The sequence below is a fragment of the Oreochromis niloticus genome, linkage group LG12 (assembly GCF_001858045.2).
Source record: "Oreochromis niloticus isolate F11D_XX linkage group LG12, O_niloticus_UMD_NMBU, whole genome shotgun sequence".
Classification (NCBI taxonomy): Eukaryota; Metazoa; Chordata; class Actinopteri; order Cichliformes; family Cichlidae; genus Oreochromis; species Oreochromis niloticus.
In genome coordinates, this window is record NC_031977.2 from 35,907,584 (window position 1) to 35,926,576 (window position 18,993).

General features: G+C 44.7%; 2 protein-coding genes across 3 annotated transcripts; one reads left to right on the forward strand and one right to left on the reverse strand.

Moving 5' to 3' along the window:
- The first annotated feature begins 22 nt into the window (after positions 1-22).
- On the forward strand, positions 23-12,124 carry fbp2 (fructose-1,6-bisphosphatase 2). Its single transcript, XM_003444482.4, has 7 exons — positions 23-280; positions 1,324-1,486; positions 2,806-2,898; positions 3,641-3,781; positions 4,800-4,937; positions 7,691-7,810; positions 11,700-12,124. Exons 1-7 carry the CDS (start codon positions 108-110, stop codon positions 11,883-11,885), a joined length of 1,014 nt encoding a protein of 337 aa, XP_003444530.1. The 5' UTR covers positions 23-107; the 3' UTR covers positions 11,886-12,124.
- A 735-nt stretch (positions 12,125-12,859) lies between these two features.
- On the reverse strand, positions 12,860-17,064 carry ctsla (cathepsin La). Of its 2 annotated transcripts, none has more exons than XM_003444483.5 (8): positions 16,910-17,064; positions 15,913-16,049; positions 15,709-15,831; positions 15,358-15,510; positions 14,246-14,470; positions 13,873-14,041; positions 13,586-13,703; positions 12,860-13,263 (listed from the first exon to the last, which is right to left on the reverse strand). In XM_003444483.5, the coding sequence occupies exons 2-8, from the start codon at positions 16,039-16,041 to the stop codon at positions 13,164-13,166; spliced, it is 1,017 nt and encodes a 338-aa protein (XP_003444531.1). In that variant the 5' UTR covers positions 16,042-16,049; positions 16,910-17,064; the 3' UTR covers positions 12,860-13,163. The 2 variants fall into 2 exon arrangements, with proteins under 2 accessions (XP_003444531.1, XP_025752988.1); XM_025897203.1 differs by lacking the exon at positions 16,910-17,064 and adding an exon at positions 16,165-16,183.
- Between the last annotated feature and the right edge of the window lie 1,929 nt (positions 17,065-18,993).

Here is an 18,993-nt window from a genome sequence, read left to right on the forward strand (position 1 = left end):
CTGGCTCGCCTTCACGGATCTGAGCATGAAAAGGACGAGGCTCATAATGAGGTCGCTCACTCGTAGCTTGCTGCCCAGCGGGAAGGACAGAAGAACCGGGAAACGGCATGTCGGACCAGTCGGCGTTTGAGACGGACGTATGGACCCTGACCCGGTTCGTCATCGAGACGGGGCGCCAGGCTAAAGGGGCGACGGGTGAGCTGACCCAGCTCATCAACGCCATGCTGACGGCCATCAAAGCAATTTCATCTGCTGTGCGTAAGGCAGGCTTGGCCCACCTGTGAGTATCACCTACGTACAGAGACAGTTCAGCATGCGGGGGCAAAGCTGTGCGTGAACTTTGCTGTCGGAGGTCGGGCTCCGTCACAGAGCTGGTGGAGCGACCGGCTGTTTGTGTTCAGTGTAGAAGCCGTCACAGATAAATCACCTCTGATTTCAACACTGCACAATACGTGCAGCAGCGCTGGTATGAACGGAGGCTTTGTGCTGGATAAAGGTCGCACACAGCTTTGTATGATTTCAACACTCTAATCTTGACTTTAATAAAAGATCGTGCAGTGAAAGGACTGAGCTGGGTGGATTGTTAAAATTCTTTGTTTAAGGGCAGGGGTGTCAAACACGCGGCCCTGGAGCCAAAACCAGCCCATCCGAGGGTCCAAGTTGGTCCGCTTGATGACTTTGCAAAGTGTGAATAGAGCAGCGATATTAAGATCTGGACAAATGGCTCAAATCATAAAAGCATAAAATCATTAAGTTTTTTAATAAACCTGTTGGTGTGAAGTCACAGATCCGCTGGTCCGACTGACTGTGGAAACATTTATTTAAACAAAGCTCGTTTTTCTTACGACATCACCATCTGTAAATGGATAGCTTATTAAATGCAAAACTGCCCATGCATGTCATATTGTGCAGGCGTGTCAGTGGTGGAGTCCGCCTCAGATCGACGTGGGGTCGCAGGCGTGACCCTGACGGCCTGCCTTAGAGTTTAGTTTGTCTGGTTTTCTTTGAGCTGCAGACGGAGCTCAGCACCGCCGTGCTGTACAGAAACATGATTGTATCTAACAGAAGACTGCGTGCCAGCCCGTGAAGAAAGCATCATTATCCAGAGAGCTTACATAACCAATCACAGTTCAGCTTTGTTGGCAGTAAATGGAGATAGTTTGCTTCACACGTGATCTCCACTGTGGGGGAAAAGCAATAATGAAGAATTTTTCTGTGACTAACTGAATTTCTCTACTCAGCTGGATGTGAGCAGGTTTTCTCTCAGTCAGGTGTCCTGTGTGTGGGCGTGGCTAACGTGTGGCTGCTGATTGGTCCGTGCAGGCACGGTCTGGCGGGCGCTGTGAACGTGACGGGGGACGATGTAAAGAAGCTGGACGTGCTGTCGAACGACCTGGTCATCAACATGCTGCAGGCCTCCTACAGCACCTGCTGCATGGTGTCTGAGGAGAACAAGGAGCTCATCGTCACCCCCAAGGAGAAGCGGGTAAGCAGCCACCTCACAGCCAGGTGTCTCTGTTCCAGAGGTGAGTCCGTCTTTATCCTTGGATGAACCACATCTGTGGTGATGGGCGTGACCTCTTCCTCTCAGCCAGGAGTGGTGTGATACCTCACCACATCTAAGCTGGGGAGATCCAGCTCAGTACGAAGGGGAGATTTTGCACAATGACGCCCGTCCCTCAGCTGAGGAGCCGAGCTGTGGGGCATCGAGCTGTTTTGCAAGCTTCAGGGTTTTCTTTTAATTTGTCACCCATTTTAAATCACAGCACTCAGATTCAATTCAATGAGAACAGCACAGTTTGTTCTGTTAGTTTATATTTCAGTGAGATTTCTCACATTTCAATTGATTTATTATGGCAAAAGAATTTAGTTAGAGTTTTAAATTTAAGGTTGGTGAGTGGTTATACAGGTGGATGTCCACAGTCCAGCATTACAGAGAAAAAAGAAATGTTCCTTTGTCCATAACTAACTGTATTAATCTCCCACAACATCGCAGGCGGACGAGTGAAACTCCTGAACAACAGTTGTTCTTAATCTGGGATCTGGATGTTTGAATGACTTCCTTACTGTGCATGCATGTTCTGTCTAAGGAGCTCGGAGAGAAAAGCCCTGTGGGAGTGTCCCCAAGAGGGTCATGGACCCCCTGTTGATCCTCTACCTAATCACACGAGCCAAGGTGTGAAAACAGGTGTAGGTCACAATCAGCCAAGGTTTCGGGTGAACCCATTGTGAAGCCTAGCCCCACCCTATCATGTGACTTCCTGAGGTCAAATGGCCCAGGATGTGAGTGGGTGTTAACGCATCTGAGAAGGATCTCAAAACTGGATTATAGATGGCAGACAGTTGGTGTCGTAAGCCCCGCCCTCTGTTTAAAGATGGCGTTCACAGTGGATGTAGATGCTTCCTTCACTCCTCTTTCAAACCATCTGTCTCCTCTGTCTAAAATGTGAACACTGGCATCCTGAAGAGTGACCTTTGACCCTTACATGCACACAGACAGCTGTGTTCTGTACTAATCAAACAAGTCATGTGATCAAATATTTAGGATGGCCCATGTGGGACATGTTTGTTCTTTCAGTACGCTGTACTGTCACAGTAATACTGCACACTGAGTGATAAACACTGTGACTTTATTCTGAAATGAACCAATACCATGATTCCAATCTAACAACTGACACTTTGTTCATTTATTTTCAGTTTAGAACCAGTGAGCGGTTCTAGATGGCTGCACGACTCGTTCACTTTTATTTGGAATATAATTTATTATTATTATCATATTTAAGTATTTAGTGTGTTTCCTCACAGGGGAAGTATGTGGTCTGCTTCGACCCTCTGGACGGCTCCAGTAACATCGACTGCTTGGCGTCCATCGGCACCATATTCGCCATCTACAAACGGGTGAGTCTGAGCTCACAAACTTTACATTTTGCTCCTGAGTCCACAGTGTCCACACTGATTTTATTTCTCTTTAAATATTATGATTTCCTGTGTCTCCCACCCCACGCCTTATTATCGGTACCCCGCTACCACTTTTTTAAAAAATCCAGGAAATGATCTCATACGTTGAAGCTGCATCGGTTCAGCCGATCCTGATGAAGGAAGCAGTCTGTAACAGAACCATCTATGTTACTCAAACACACCTCGAGTCTTTAAAGGCTTTTTGGATTTTCAGACACTTCAATCATTCAGAAAAAGCTTCACATTTTAAATGTGAAAAGTTTCAGATTTCTTCAGGGTGAAGGTGCAGTAACATCCTGCAGACACAAGAGGGCGCTGCTGCCCAGCCAAACCTGGCTTCTGAGAGCCTCTGATTATTTACGGCTGCAGTCTGCTGAGCTTTTTCAACATTGCGCAACACAAAGCAACAGCTGTAAACAGGCCAGACCCATGTTGGGAAGACAAACCTTTAGGCCTGCGTGAGGTTTATAACATGAAACCTGATGTGATTCATCCACATGTTTTATTCTGAAATGAGTAAAACGTTAATCTGATGTCAGTTTGTGAGTTCTTGGTCTGATGCTACAGTCTTTGTCCAGTGAAGCACTCGGTCTGTTAACAGATCATCTCTCAGCTCTTGGTGTTAAACATTAAAACTTTTAAACAGGATGCTGCTGTTGTTTTTCCCTGCTGTGACGTTCAGATCTCAGAGGGGGAGCCCACAGACAAAGACGCCCTGCAGCAGGGCAACAACATCGTGTGTGCCGGCTACGCCCTCTACGGCAGCGCCACCCTCGTGGCCCTCAGCACAGGCGCCGGCGTCAACTTCTTCACACTCGATCCTGTGAGTACTTCAGCTGCAGGTTTCCACACCTCCACAGAGCGTCACGGTGACATTACCTGAAGTCTGATGTCTCCTTGTGTCAGTGTTTATCTCATAAACTCTCACAGTCGTGCTTTTCCCTTTTCTCTGGTTTATTGTTTCTGCCAAAGAAAGCAGACACGATGCTGTCAGCCATCCCTCGGTGAGGCACATCTGCACAGTGTAATCACAGGACTGTAAACACGTCAATCCTTTTAGATTTGCAGAACGTTTCTGGCACCTCTCTGACTAAATCAGTTCAGAATATCATCTTACTCGTGTCACATTCTGGGTTTCAAAGGTAAAAAAAGAGTCTAAACAAAGTTCACGCACACACCTTTTCATCATTTTTCAGCATCTTGGGTCTTCTTGTCTCAAATATGCAAATTTCCTGATGCTTCCTGTTTTACTTCCTGTCTGTCTGAGTGTTTTTATTACTGTCACCTGATGCCCTCCTGTTTCTTGTTCCTCCTCAGTCTTCAGTGAACACACGATCCCGTCTTCCTCTGTTTTCCTTCCTGTCAGTGTTTCTGTTTCAGCCAGCGTCCTTCACCCCGTCCTGCTTCGTGTTTTTGTCTTTTGTTGATTTGTTAATAACTTTGATTAATCAGCTTTTCAATAAACTTCACTTTTTCTTTGACATTGAGTTTTTTGGTATTTAAAAACAATTTTTCAGCCTTTTTTAAAAAGTAGGTTTAGTTATGATATAGTTGAATAAATCAGTCTTGATGCAAACAGAAATGTAGGAAAAACCCAGAACGCTGTTTTCAAGAATTTAGTCCAGAAACCTCCAGAGATCTCGACACCTGGAGAGAGTAATATTGTAGTCCTGGGGAGGATTGTTATCGGCACAGTCGTGTATGATGTGGCACCTTGACTTTGTACTTTAAATTTAAAGACCGGCACTCTTCTACCTTGGTGCCGGTTCGCTTCTGCTGATGTTTTTTTATCCTGATCATTTCTATCGTGTCCCCTAAACGTTTAACTGTTTTCTTATCAGGCCGTCGGCGAGTTCATCCTGACTGAGAGGAGCGTGAAGATCAAGCCCAAGGGGAAGATCTACAGTCTGAACGAGGGCTACGCCAAGTACTTTCACCCCTCCATCAATGAATACCTCAAACACAAGAAGTACCCCGAGGTAAGAGCGTGCACGGCGTCCCGCTTACTCAGAGCGCTTTCTGTTTGTGGTTTTAAATGTGATACCTTTAACTGAAGCTGCAGTAGAAATAAGAACTATCGACCCACAGAGCATCTGTTCAGGTCTGCTGGCTCAAAGCTAAATCTAACACTCAAGCAGCTCCTCGCACTCATCATGTGAGTCCTGACGAAGCATCCGCAGGGCTAGATCACATTCACAGGCCGACTCACAGGCACAGAAAACATGTTTGTTGATCAGTCTAGTATTGTGGTACGTGTATACTTCACTGTTAGACACGGTCAATAAAACAATTTCATTTGCTGGTGGGAGAAATTACTTCAACCCTATATGCACGTGCAGTGCATTCTGGGTGATTTACAGTAAAGAGACAATCAATGCATTTGTGTACCGAGTGCAGGTAAAGGTTACCTACGCCCTGAAACATGTGACGGGCAGTCAGCGGAGCGTGACCGGTCGGTCAGGCTGTAGGAAGGAGTGGCAGCTCGGTCAGCTGAGCTGCAGGATGGTGAAACAGCTAATGTGAGTGCACATCCTGTTCCTCAGGAAACTGCAGCTTCTCAACTGGAAACTCTGATGTCCGCACATGCACACTCAGCACTTTGTGAAGCCATTGCTTGTCATCAGCGTCCTCTTCATCAGCCCGGGATTCGCTGATGCTCTCGTTCTCTCATTTCAGTTTCTTTGCCTTTGATTTTTCCCAAAAAGCAAAAAAAGCCTCACATGTACTTTTAGAATAACTGAAAACTCAAATTAAAAGTGATGTATTGTGTCACGTGTGTGACATGACTCTGTAAACCTCGACGCTTCGTGGGTTTGGTTTCAAACAGAAAAAGAAACACAGCAGCTACAGGATGTCCTGAACGTCTCATCACACCAAACTCTAGGAAAACAACCTCTGTGGGATTATGTGTATTAAATGTAAACCTGCCATGACAAACTACCACTCTTACATGTTCACACAGCATAAATCATGTCTCTCACACACACACACACACACACACACACACACACAGAGATTAAGGTTGGGTATATTTGAGGGTGTTTTTGTATTTTTGTATTTATACTTTGTGAAAGTCCATTCTGCACACGCTGCAGTTCCCATCAGGCCGAGTTTGCGTCACAGCAGATTTTCTACTAACATCTCTTCCTTGAACACTCACTGTCATTCACATTACACTTCACACAGCGCATCATGAGCCAGCACAATCCCTCAGTGACCACAGAGTTACTCACACACTGTTTCTTTATGAAACAGCAGATCTTCAGTCACAAGGTTAAAGTGGAACGCAGAACTTTCTGAATGCCCCGCAGGGAAGTTTTTTTGTCTCTGCTCCTTTTTTAAACCTGTCAGTTTCTCACCTGCACGAAGGATCATTTACAAATGTAACGTCTGCCTTTGAAAAAGCTTTTTTTGGTTACAGAGGAGCAGCCGTACAGAGTCAGGTGACCAGGATTTCAACACTAAGCAGCTTAAAAAAACAAAACTCGGTTCAACGCGCCCTGATCACTGCTTCCAGATCAACACCCCTCCTGCTCACGACGTCTCTCTCAGCATTAATATGCTTCAGATCATAAATCATAAGTTCACACGCCACGCCCTCGATAACTTCCCCTCACTCTCTGCTCTCTTTCTTTTTGACTTCCAGTTATTTTATTTTAGGACGTTTCGCTCTAGGTGGACTTTTTTATTCTTTTCTTTTCTTCTTGATCGTGTGTCATGTTTGGGAAGCCCTGCTTTACTTTGCGCGCGCACACACACACACACACACACACACACACACACACACACACACACTCACTCCCTTACGGGACGTGACTCAGCAGGCACATGACGCTACATCATGTCGTGCCGGTCAGAACACGAACCTCGCTTGGTGGGAACTCCACACACCTTCCACTGCACACGTCACATGATGTCGTTGTTACATTATAACCTGTTAAACAACAAAGTTCTGGGAAGAAAGTTCACTGAGAAGAATATTTAATCACAGACTTTGACGCTGTGGAGCGTCTGCCTGTCTGTGGGGGTGAATGTTCCAGCTGCTGCAGGAGGACTTTGACCTGCCTGCTGTGCAGCAGCAGAAGGGTCACAATCCCCAAATAAAACAGACGCTGGCTTCATTGACTCTGGTTCACTCATGTCTTTGTGTGCAGACCAGTTTCATTCATACAAAAATCCAATTTAATGTGTTCTTGTGTAAAAACCAGACATTCAGAAGCTGTTTCAGTTTTACAAAATATGAAATGTGATGCAAATGTTTTTGTCCAAAGTCATTTCATATCAGACGTTACTTGCAGGTCAGTTTTTAAAATGCACTCGTAGTGTTAAAGCTGGAGTGTTGAGCTCAGGTTTGCCACACCGGGCCACGCTGAGATGCTGGTCACATGACGCTGTTGCTATGCAGCTCTTTGTTTTTAAATGGTTGTAATATCTGTAATATACAGGTTTTTTGTTAGGGCTGTTTTCACCTGACAGTGACCACAGGAAGTAGATAAACTAACGCTTTACATCCAAGAATTAGCCAACAGAAAATACCAGTCTAAAACTGGGAAAACTGGAGTTTTTATTTGGGAATGTCTAATTTAAAGGTCACAAAATCTCTGCGAATGCTAATGGAATCTGTGTGTGTTTTTAAAATTTTTTTTCTTAAAATAAACCAAAATTTAATTGTGGAGCATAGAAAATGTGACATTTAGTTTAGTGACATTTAAAATGAATTTCTCTGCTGCAGGATGGCAGTTCGCCCTACGGAGCGCGATACGTGGGCTCGATGGTCTCAGACATTCACCGCACCATCGCCTACGGAGGGATCTTCATGTATCCGGCCAATGAGAAGAGCCCAAAGGGAAAGGTAACCACTGAGAAGACTGCAGCTGTTCAATGGGGACTTGTTGTGCTTTTGAGTGGCTTTGCATGATTTACCAATCAGAATAATGCTTATTTATCTTACACTGGGCCTTGGTGTAGCAGGTGTGCCTGACATGAAAGTGACATCGACTCTCACTGACATCACGCAGAGCCCAGAAGAGGAAAAAAAAGTTTTCAGAGCAGTCTGAGGTCTGAGGTTTTGGCTCACGGGGATTTCTTGCTTATACACTGAACTCATTATCTGAATCTTTGGCTGTGTTTAGTATCAGCGCACATCGATGTAACGGTGTGAAGAGCAAAGCAGGTCCCCTTTAATGGGTTCACTCCACAAAAAAAGAAACAAACGTGTGTTTCAGTCATGAAGCCATTTAAATTTGTTTTAACTCCAAAAGTTTGATTTAAGTTTTTGCTCCAAAATGAAGTGCATGGACTGTGACGTGTGACTCGGTAACAAACACCGCCGTGGATGTGTCAGGGGACTAATCCAAGGCTGTCCTGAGATAAAGCTCAGAGGCAGCAGAGACTGGTGGTAAAGAAAAACCACAAACCTCACACGTCAGTGTGCATCCAGGCAGCTTCCCTCTGTGAGCGCTTCAAACACAACATCTGTCATATTTCCACCATTATTTCCTGGGAAACAAGAGCTACAGCTGCTGAGGGACAGTTTCAGAAACAACAGCAAATAATAATTCTCAACATCTGATTAACAAGATAAGATGTAAACTGAATACAGGGGAAATTACAGGCACCAGGCAGCTGTGAACAAACCTGTGCACATCTGGACTGCAGTGAAGACGGGAATATGAAACTCAGACTTTCTAGTTTCAGCGCGTAGTCACGAGCTGTTCGTTCACTGCGAGGTGTTATTATTGAAATACTGACGAAGAGCATTTAAAAGTAACCTGGAAACAAAAACACTTTCACGTTTTGGCCAAATTTAGGGTGTTTTTTTAATGCTTAACAAAAGCACCACGTAAACTCCCAAACATGTCCACCATCAGAAAATTAAAAAGTTTTTCACAAACAGGTGTCTGAATTCTAATCTGACTGATTTATATAGCTGAAAGTTACAAATATACAAATATATATAACATTGGATCAGATACTCCAGCAGAGAGCTTTTAGTGGGGATAAAACACGCGTGCCGCGTGCACGCGTGCCATAGCTCTCCAATAAAGACACTCTATACGACCTTTGGAGGTGGAGTTCTGACAATCACCAGGTGTGTGAATCTGCACAGCAGTTTTATTGCCCCACAAATCGAGCAAATGCCCCACGTTCTGGTTTTTCATAAGTCAGCGCTGTGGGACAGACGCCTTTCCAAAGCTCAGCCGTGAAGAAAGAGGAGAAGGCTTTCTTAAAGGTCGAGTGGCGGTTGAAGGGTCACAAGTCAGACACGGTTTATGTGGATTTGATGGACACAAGAAAAGGAAATGCAGCCACAATAAAAACTAAGAAACTACTCCACTTCCCAATTCTGAGAGAATTTTCTTCCTTTTTTCTTGTTGTCATTTTTTAATATTGCCAGGAATCGGCCCACTACGTGTGAGAGTCAAAGAAAGACGCGTGTCTCAGAAAGAGATGAGTATCCGGGCTTTAAGTCTGACGTCATTATTTCCGGGTCACTGCTGCCCTTCACTATTCCCTCTCCCACCTGGAAAATAATGACTCCTACATCAGGGTACTTTTTGTTGATTACAGCTCCGCCTTCAATACTGTCATCCCACACAAACTCACTCACAAGCTGGCAACACTCGGCCTGCAGCCCACCCTCTGTGACCGGCTACAGGACTTTTTGACTGGCAGGCCCCAGTCCGTCAGGACCAGCAACAGGACTTCAGCCGGCATTATTACAAACACTGGCATCCCACAAGGTTGTGTCCTCAGCCACATCCTCTACACCCTGTACACCCACGACTGTGTCGCCTCCAACAAAGATAACATCATTTTACAGTTCGCTGACGACACCGCAGTGATCGGTCGCATCACTGGAGGGGACGAGGCGGCTTACAGGAGAGAGCTGGCCGGTCTGGTGTCATGGTGTGAGGACAACAACCTCACCCTCAATACTGACAAGACAAAGGAGATGATAGTGGACACGAGGAAGAAGAGGAGGCCTCACCAACCGCTGTTTATCCGGGGCCTTGAAGTGGAGAGGGTGAGCAGCTTTAGGTACCTGGGTGTCTTCATCTCTGAGGACCTCACCTGGACACTGAACACCACATGGCTGGTCAAGAAGGCTCAGCAGCGGCTGTATTTCCTGAGGAGGCTGAGGAAATTTGGTATGTCAGACAAGATCCTCAGCAGCTTCTACAGCTGCACTGTGGAGAGCACACTGACCAGCAGCATCACTGCATGGTACGGCAGCACTACTGCGATGGACCGCAAACGCCTGCAGAGAGTGATAACAACTGCAGAGAAGATCATCAGGACTCCGCTGCCCTCTCTGCAGAGCATCTACCATCGCAGAGTCCAGAGGAGAGCTGCCTCCATCCTCGAAGACCCCACACACCCCCAACACGGACTGTTCACACTTCTGCCCTCGGGGCGGAGGTTCAGAAGTGTGAAATCCAGAAAATACAGACTCAACAACTCCTTCTTCCCCACTGCCATCAGACTCTTAAACAGCTGACCCATTTTTGAACAGTAATAATAATATTTTTTGCACATCAGGTCATCTCACATATTAAGCCAGCATATTAAGCTATAGCTTTTTTGCACACATCTCTGTTTCAAATCTCCATATTTTGTCCCCTTTTCTGTCCTCATTTATTTATTTGTACTATTTGTATTTATATGTTCTATTTCTATTGTATACATCAGTCGGCATCTGTGGGTGGACAGCAAAGAAAGAATTTCATTGCACAGAGAAATGCCTTTTCTCTTGTGTCACATGACAATAAACACTTTGAATCTTGAATATGAGGTTAGTCATTAACATACTGCTGCATAGGCTGGACTACATCGTAAGATTGTAAAAAATAAGCTTTAAAACATGCTGCCGATGATCAGTGGTAATAAAAAACGAGAGGCCGACAGTGATCACTGACTTTTTTTAGGGGCTTGTTCAGGTTAAATAGAAACAAAGCATTAACGCTTATTAAAAACACAACAGCCTTACTAGACAGAGTAGTTTGGACCCGGGAGCAGGGTTCATACTCATCATTTAACAAATGGATAGGATGATAACAGACAGAACAGCCGCTGGAATAACAGTAATAAGGTTTTATCCACACTGCCTGTCACCTGTGTGTGCTCATTAAGTGAGATTATTAGTGCCTCTGATTATTAGTCTGTCGTATTCTGTTTTTGGGTGTCCAGTGTCACAGTGAGTGAGTCTGTCCTCTGATCGGATGATCGCCTGCGACATGTTTGTGGTCATCTGTAAACTGTAGCTACACAAACAGCAGCTGCTCTCCACAAACCTGCACAGCTCCTGGTTGTATCTAAATCTTTAAAATGTTGGACCACGATGAAGCCCAATCATTTAACAGGCCCAACAGCTCGTGGATATCTTTACTCAATCAACTCGAATGAATTCAGTCAAGTTAAATAGATGAAAATGCTGTAAAAACAGATTTCTCCTGATCGAACTGCCGTTACAGTAACATTAATATACATTTTTATTATCATGAATGTGACTCTCAAAACTGGAAACGTGCTGTTGTGAGCCTCAACAGCCTTCGCAGAGTCTTAGTTCGCTGTGAGGTCGTTATCGGTCTCAGAGTGAATATTTACCCTCTTTAGAAATGATTCAGTGGTTCAGATTCCAGCAGTGACCATGTGACCTTTAGCTGAAAGCAGATGAGCTGCTGATCTTTTCAATATTAACTCAAGTACGTGTGTGCTTTTTTTTTAACTTCTCCTCGAAGCTGCGGCTGCTTTACGAGTGCAACCCCATCGCCTTCATCATCGAGCAGGCCGGCGGCCTCGCCACCTCCGGCACTCAGAGGATACTGGACGTTCAGCCCGAATCGCTCCACCAGCGGGTGCCCTTTGTCGTCGGCTCACCCGATGACGTCAACGAGTACCTGTCCTTCGTCAAGAAGTTCTCATAAAGCTGCGGGAGCTTCGATTGGCTCGACTTAAAGAACATGAAGATTCTTAAAATGTGGTTTTCTCTGTCGTGACCTGATGTTTTCTGCTTTAATGGTAACAGGAAGATATTCATTTGGTATCTTTACATTCTCAGCTAAAAGTTCAGTTTAACCTTATATAAGATTTATTGATTTATGAATGTACCAGAGTTCGCTCATATATGCTTCATAAAAACAAAGAAATATGACACCAGAAAGAATCCAACGTCTCAGTTTGTGTTTTTGACTCTTTTAAAATTTATTTTTAGCAAAAATCTTCCGACTGTTGCCATGTGATCAGAGGGACATGATTTTTGGGGTTTCCTCTGCATGATTGCAGGGCTTTTAGCCTCCAGTATGATCCAGCTGCAGAGGCCACTGTGGTTATTTGGTGTTATATAAATTAAATTAAATTAAATTGAAAAGTGAGAATTCAAATATCTTTAACAGTTGGGCTTAAAATACCACGAACCAATACGACAGTAATCAGTTGTTTTAAATCTACAGCTATCACAATAATGTTGTTAGCATGAATGTTAACTGAAGTTTTATGCTTTTTAACATCTGGGGAAAGCATTATGTAAGCAGTATTTACTGGGTCATGTTTCCCTAGTTTCCTTCTCACTCGGCACCTTTGTTGATCAGAAATCCATGAGATCCCAGCACCAGGAGCACGGCTGTGGAGTGAGCTCATTAGCCTCATTGCTTTACATTTTATAACCAGCATATAGGTTAAGAAGCACAGAGCTTTGTTATTAATCTGCATCGCTAACACACTTCACCAGCTTTGAAATGTTAAGTATGAAGTTTCATTTACCTTAAATACAAACTTCCTAGAGGAATATTGTGACTTCTGCAGGGACAGAGTTTAAATGTTGATGTCAGTTTGATTCATAATCAGATGAGGAAAGCGCTCGGGGTGAAACACGTCTCTAAAAACAGTCCTGAGACCAGACTAGTGTTTTAAAACTTTAATTGATCACAGTAAAAGTAGAAAAATCATTTACAATGACCATAGCAAGTGGTGATGATCACTTACCAAGTAGCATACACATATTTACAGAGAATAAAACGATGAGCTAATTTTTTTCCTGACAACATGAAGTAGCAGAAAACAAAAACGGGCAATTTCCCTAAAATCAGTGTTATTGATGGTGAAACATCAGAATCTCCAGCGTGTCTCACACTGACTGCAGCGTCGTCCCTCCTGTCCAGAATATTAGAATAAAAAGACTACGGTGCTACGAGGTGGAGCCGGCCTCACACCAGAGGGTAGCTGGCTGCTGTCGCAATACCACAGTGGTTCTGTCGGTCTTTGGCCATGTAGACGTAGCCTTTGTCTCCCCACTTTTCACTCCAGCTGCAGAAAGATAAGAAAACAAAAGTCAGGTGACTCTCGATTGGTTTTGGTTCCTTTGTATCATCGTGTCTGCATCACAAAGGGCCTGAAACTGGCCTACAGTCAAGTCCTATTTACATTAGAACGACTCTCATACATATCAGAAGAGAGTTTTACACCAGGCTGAGAAGTCTGTGACATTTAGGAGCTTTAACACCAACTGGAAGTGAAATTCATCAGCATTGAAAGGAAGAAGTGAAACTACTCTTGTTGAGTGGATTTTACACACTTGAAAGAGAGCGCTGAAGGCCGAGTACGCTGTAGCTGTGAAACCCTGACTGACCTGTTCTTGACGATCCAGTACTTCTTGCCGTCCACATCTTCTCCCTCGAAGCCGTAGCCCACCAACAGCACGCCGTGGTCCAGCTCCTCGCTGCTGCACTCTGGCTCATAGTAGATTCCTGAAATTTAAAGCCACGAGTTAAACCTGCAGCTCAGTTTGAGCATGAAACCATCAACATGACGCAGGAAGATATCTTCAAATCAAGCAGTTACTCTCCTCCTGCCTGTGCATTTTATAATCAAACTGTTTAAGTTAAAAATGTGTTCTCATAAAGGCCAAGCACCGACCTGACTGGTAAAACTGGAAAGACTCGTGGCCGGCATCAATGGCGACTGAAATGGGTCCAACAGCAGTGACAGCCTTCATCAGAGCATGCTCGCTGCCGCTCTTAATGTCCACGAACCCGGTGTCATTGACAGCGTTGTACCTGGGGTCGTAATGGCATTTCTGGTCGTCCTGAAAGAGGGAAGGTGGTGATGAGTGAGGATAACACTGAGCTCTGAATCAACAGTGGTTAGCTCTTTTCATTTAACTCAGATGGATTAAATGGTCAGTCAGTGACTCAATTATGCTAACAGTAGACAAGTAAACTGCTGACAGGTCAGTAAAAGACAAATTACTTCTTTGTATTTGTATTGAGGACACATGAGAGATACGTACGGTTCCCAGGTAAGGGTAGGACTCCTCAGAGTCCAGGCCCTGGTTGTCCTTGACGTACTGGAAGGCCTGGTCCATCAGACCTCCGTTGCAGCCCTCGTTACCCTCGGGTCTGGAGCATTCCACCAGGTTCTGCTCGCTCAGCTGCACCATCTTGCCGGTCTTCCTGAACTGTTGACCCTCCAGAGCTCCGGTGGCACTGAAAGCCCAGCAAGAGCCACACTGACCCTGAGGAGAGCAGGCAGGAGGTGGGTTAACACGCGATGATGGTGAAGAAATGAAATCGTACAACGTGAGAGTTTTGTGGCTGTAATTTTCTACATAAACCTCAGAGCAAACGCAGAGGGGACTAATTGAACTACAGAAAATAAACCAAGATGTTTATGCTTTATTGTGCACCATCAACCCTGTGGCTCCTGTATCTGGTTATTGAAGTTCAATTCCTGTCTGGCTCCTCTCAGCCACCCTGATCTGAACGTATACACCCGCTTGCTGCACCTTGGCCTTGTTTACAGTGAGCTGGCTCCACCTGTTTGACAACACCGAGTGAAAAATGTATGCCGAGGGGCGGAGAGAACAGGCTGTGCACTCATGGAAGGAGGGAGGGGGGGGCAGTGGTGTGAGTGCAGTAAAGAGATAAGATGACTGCTTGCAGGGTATTTATTATCTTGCAATGCAAAACATTTACAGTAATGCCCTTCACCACTATAGGAGCACATTTGGAACAATGCACATGACATCAGGCTTAATGCAAACAGCTGATGTAATGAGGTGTCTGTATCTCCAGCAATGCAAATCCTGAAGAGCCAGTGTGGAATTTTACTGAAGGAAAAAAGATCACACTGTGGTCATGAAACCTGCAGGTTGTGCAGGATGACTCAAAACTCATCTGAAGGCATTTATGAGCCAGCCACATGGACACCTGATGATGCACGAGTTTGGTTTGTTACAACCACACGAGACGTCACCTGAAAAAGCCTCCTCCTGCTTCCTACTCACAGCCTGATCAAGTCTACAGTTTACGTCCCGTCTGTATAAAACCAAGGAAGCTCCACGTTAACTATGCATGTGCTCCCAGAGGGCCTCGAGCAACCAAGAAGAAAAACAGCTGTTACCTGGTCCTTAACGGGAGTCACGTAGCCCTTGTCCCTCCAGTCCAGAGAACGAGGGGCCTCCAGGAAGTTGGGCTCCAAGAACAGGGACCCCTTCACCTTTCTCTCTGCTTTGTGCTTGTAGCCGTTCATGAGCTGCCTGAACTCCTCGTTGGTCTGTGGGAACAATGTTAGGAATGTAAATAACAAAGTGACAAGATGGTCCGTGCTGCACTTTGCAACTTCTATATCACCTTTATTTTTGCACGAGTCATGTTTCCAGTGACATCTGCCTCATTCAGCTTTCCAAAGGTTTAAAAGAGCCCTGATAAGTTTTACCATACAAGCGTGTGCGTGTGTAAACCACTGGCTCACCATGTCTCCAAAGTGGTTCATGCCCAGGCGGTAGGTGTGTTTGCCCATGGAGTGGTCCAGATTGTGCAGCTCGATCTTCTTCAAGTTCTTCTCCCACACCATCCTCCTCCAGCCCTCCTCCTTCTGCAGAGACAAAACTCAGTCAGGCCTCCTCTGCTGGACAGAACAGCACCAGGTTTTACAGACAGAAGAACAATGCATCACCTCGTGGTATTTTTTAGTGTGCCAGCTCTTCCACAGGTTCCAGTGCTCATCCAGCTGTGGGTCCAGGTGGGGGGCTGAGAGGACCGAGCTCAGGCCAACGGCCAGTACAGCCAGCAGCAGCTTCATCATGGCTCCTACTGCAAAACAAGAAAACAGCGTCAGGATCAGATTTCAGAGGCGTGTTTCTGAAGAACTCAGTCCTGGAGGTCTTCACAGAAACACGGTTACTCAACACAATACTTCTCTTCTTACTTATCACGGTGACTAATACAGATCTTCGCAATTAAGTAGTAAAACACATTCCCGACAGCGCAGTCATATCCCGGCCCACCCGGGCCAAATGTGGGGCAACAGTTAGGCCAAACACACATCAGGAGCCCGCTGGATCCACGGAATAAAATAATAATCAAAGTGTATCAAAGAAAACCGATGCTGCCGATTTCCTCATCGCCATTTTCCTGCACATTCCCGAGCGGAAACAAGGCCAGATCCCAACAATGAGCAGAGCCTGTTTGTGTTTGTGCAGAGTCACGGGATCGGCTGTCCCGGCGCAGAGCCAAGAAACCGGGCCGACACCGAAACTACCACCAGGAAACCGAAAAGAAAACCAAAACTCGACCAGCATCCGGCCAGAAACACCACCTGATCCACAGGGCGCCGGGGTCCCGGCTTTTCTTAATCTATTTAACGCCAAGAGGCGAAAAAGCAACGATGGCTGCTACCGAAGCACAAGCCGCAGACCACCGCACACACACAGCCGAACGAAATACAACCGTTAGATGTGATGGAAACAACAGCGAAAATACTGATTATCATGGCTAAAAAATAATTGTATTAAAAAAATGCTAAATTAAAATTTTTTAAAAGGACACTGGTACGATGTTTATGCTAGGTTTAAAAGGCGAAAAAAAAAATCCCACAAATAATTCTGATTAAACTTCCTGTCTCCTAAACGTAATCGTCAGAACTGAAAACGAGATTTAAAAACTTCACTTACTCTAAAAATTCTCGACGCTGAAAGTGAAGAAAAATAACCTTCTGCAGTAACGCTGCGCTAAACTTTATAAAGGCTGGACGAACACCCCAGCTGCTCCGAGGCAGCCCTGTGATTGGTCCGCTCTTGTTTGCTCCTAGGCCCCGCCCAGGAGCCTGATGTCATCATGGTAGCACGTGATTGCCCCCCTCACCAGTTCTGTGGGTAGCTGTTGTTGTTGTCGATAGTTTTCCAGATAATTTTAAAAAGACTTGATTTAATCAGCGTGTGTTTGTTTTAACCTGTTTTTCAAGAGAGCCTCTGATTTATCCCAATGCTGCTCAATACCCCTGATTACAAGAGAGAAGCATTCAGGAACGAAAACACCCAAAAGTACATCCAGCAAACTGTTAGTAATAACGATATCTTCTGTGTGTTACTGAAAACACGTCTGCTTTTGTACTTTTATATTTCTGTGGTGTGTGGGGGACTTTTTAAAAAGTTAAACTTGTAAATATATATACTGTTACTGAAAGTGAGTGGATAAACTGAAGTGAAACCCCCACAGAGAACCAGGCCTGCAGGTTTTTTGCTGTAATTTGATGTTTAACCAGAGGAGGAAATTAGAGAAGGGCTTCCAGATTCACCTGAAGACATGTCGTTTTCTTTGTGTGAAACTGTGACTGCAAAAATAAATAAGTATGGACAACAAACACCCACAGAAGGCCTCTCGGTGAGTTTAAAAGTTGCACCACAGCAGGAGCCTGAGATGGGGAGTAAGCACTTCCACCTGAATGTTTGTTACTGGGTCATTAAAGAGATTTGTAAGGAAAAAAAGTGGGGAATCTTTAGTTATAGACAGTGGTCGTGTTTGTTTGTTTTAAATTTTCTTTCAGTGCCACCGGTTAGCATCAAATTTAAGGTTCACTTCAATAACTTTGCTGAAAAAAACAGTTTTAGGTTTATTATTTAATAAAAATAAGAGATGATAATGATAGATGGAGAAGAGTAGATCATATATGATTATATCATTTACTCTGTAAAATGAAGACGCGTGCACTCTACCATTGTTTCCAAACTATACTTTGTGTGATCCTTCAGGTGTTAGACTGTAACAGCCTGACAACGACTGCATTAACATACAGAACAGCAGAGACGGGCCTGCATGAATATACATGAACACTGACCCTGAGTCAATCAGGGTCAGCGTCATGTGATTGATAAGACTGAGGGACTCTGAACAGGCAGAGCTGTTCCTCTGTGATAGTCTGACCTCAGGAATTACATCACGACATTTAGATTTATTTTACAACCTCTGCAGGTTCAGATTTAAAATGCAGGATAACACGTAAACTGTGATGCACTAATATATTACATTACAATATATTTCAAACACAGAGTGTGGAAATGTACACATCTGCCCGCTGTGGCAGGTCTGTGTGAATAAGGGAGCGACTAAAAGTAGCTTCACATGATAATGCATCAGTAACATGACATGGGGTAATAATGCAACACAGAAATGAGAAGTTTTGGGATGCTTTCATTTGATTTTGCAGGCTGAAATGCTGCACTTCATCATAACAAAACTGCTGCACAAACAGCTGAAGTTCACTTTGGATTCTGGAGGTTTTGCTGGTGTGTCTGTGGTGTGATTTCTGCACGTGTGTTCCTCTTAATACCTGGACTCTTACTGGCTGCAGCTCAGATGAGTTCAATTTATTTTCCCGTGTCCAGAATCCACCCTCACGTGACGTGGCAAAAAACGCTGCCATGAACAAGCTGCTACACAGAAACTCAACAACTTTATAATTTAGGACCTCTGAGATCTTTTGTGCAGCCCATGAACATGAAGATGGATGTTTGGGCCTGAAAAGTGACGCTAAAGCAGAAGTTGCATGTAGTTTGATAACAGTTGTTTCTCTTTCTTTACTTCAAACCCAGTAAACGGGTGAACGCTGGTCGGAGTGTTTTGCTGCCTTTGAGCAGAGCCAGGTTTCATTTCTCCTGCTGGTTTCGCTCCTTAAGCTGTGATATGGATTTGGTTTCATGTTACCTACATTACTGCAGCAGGATGCTTTTGAACTGCATTTCCCCAAACTGGTTTCAGC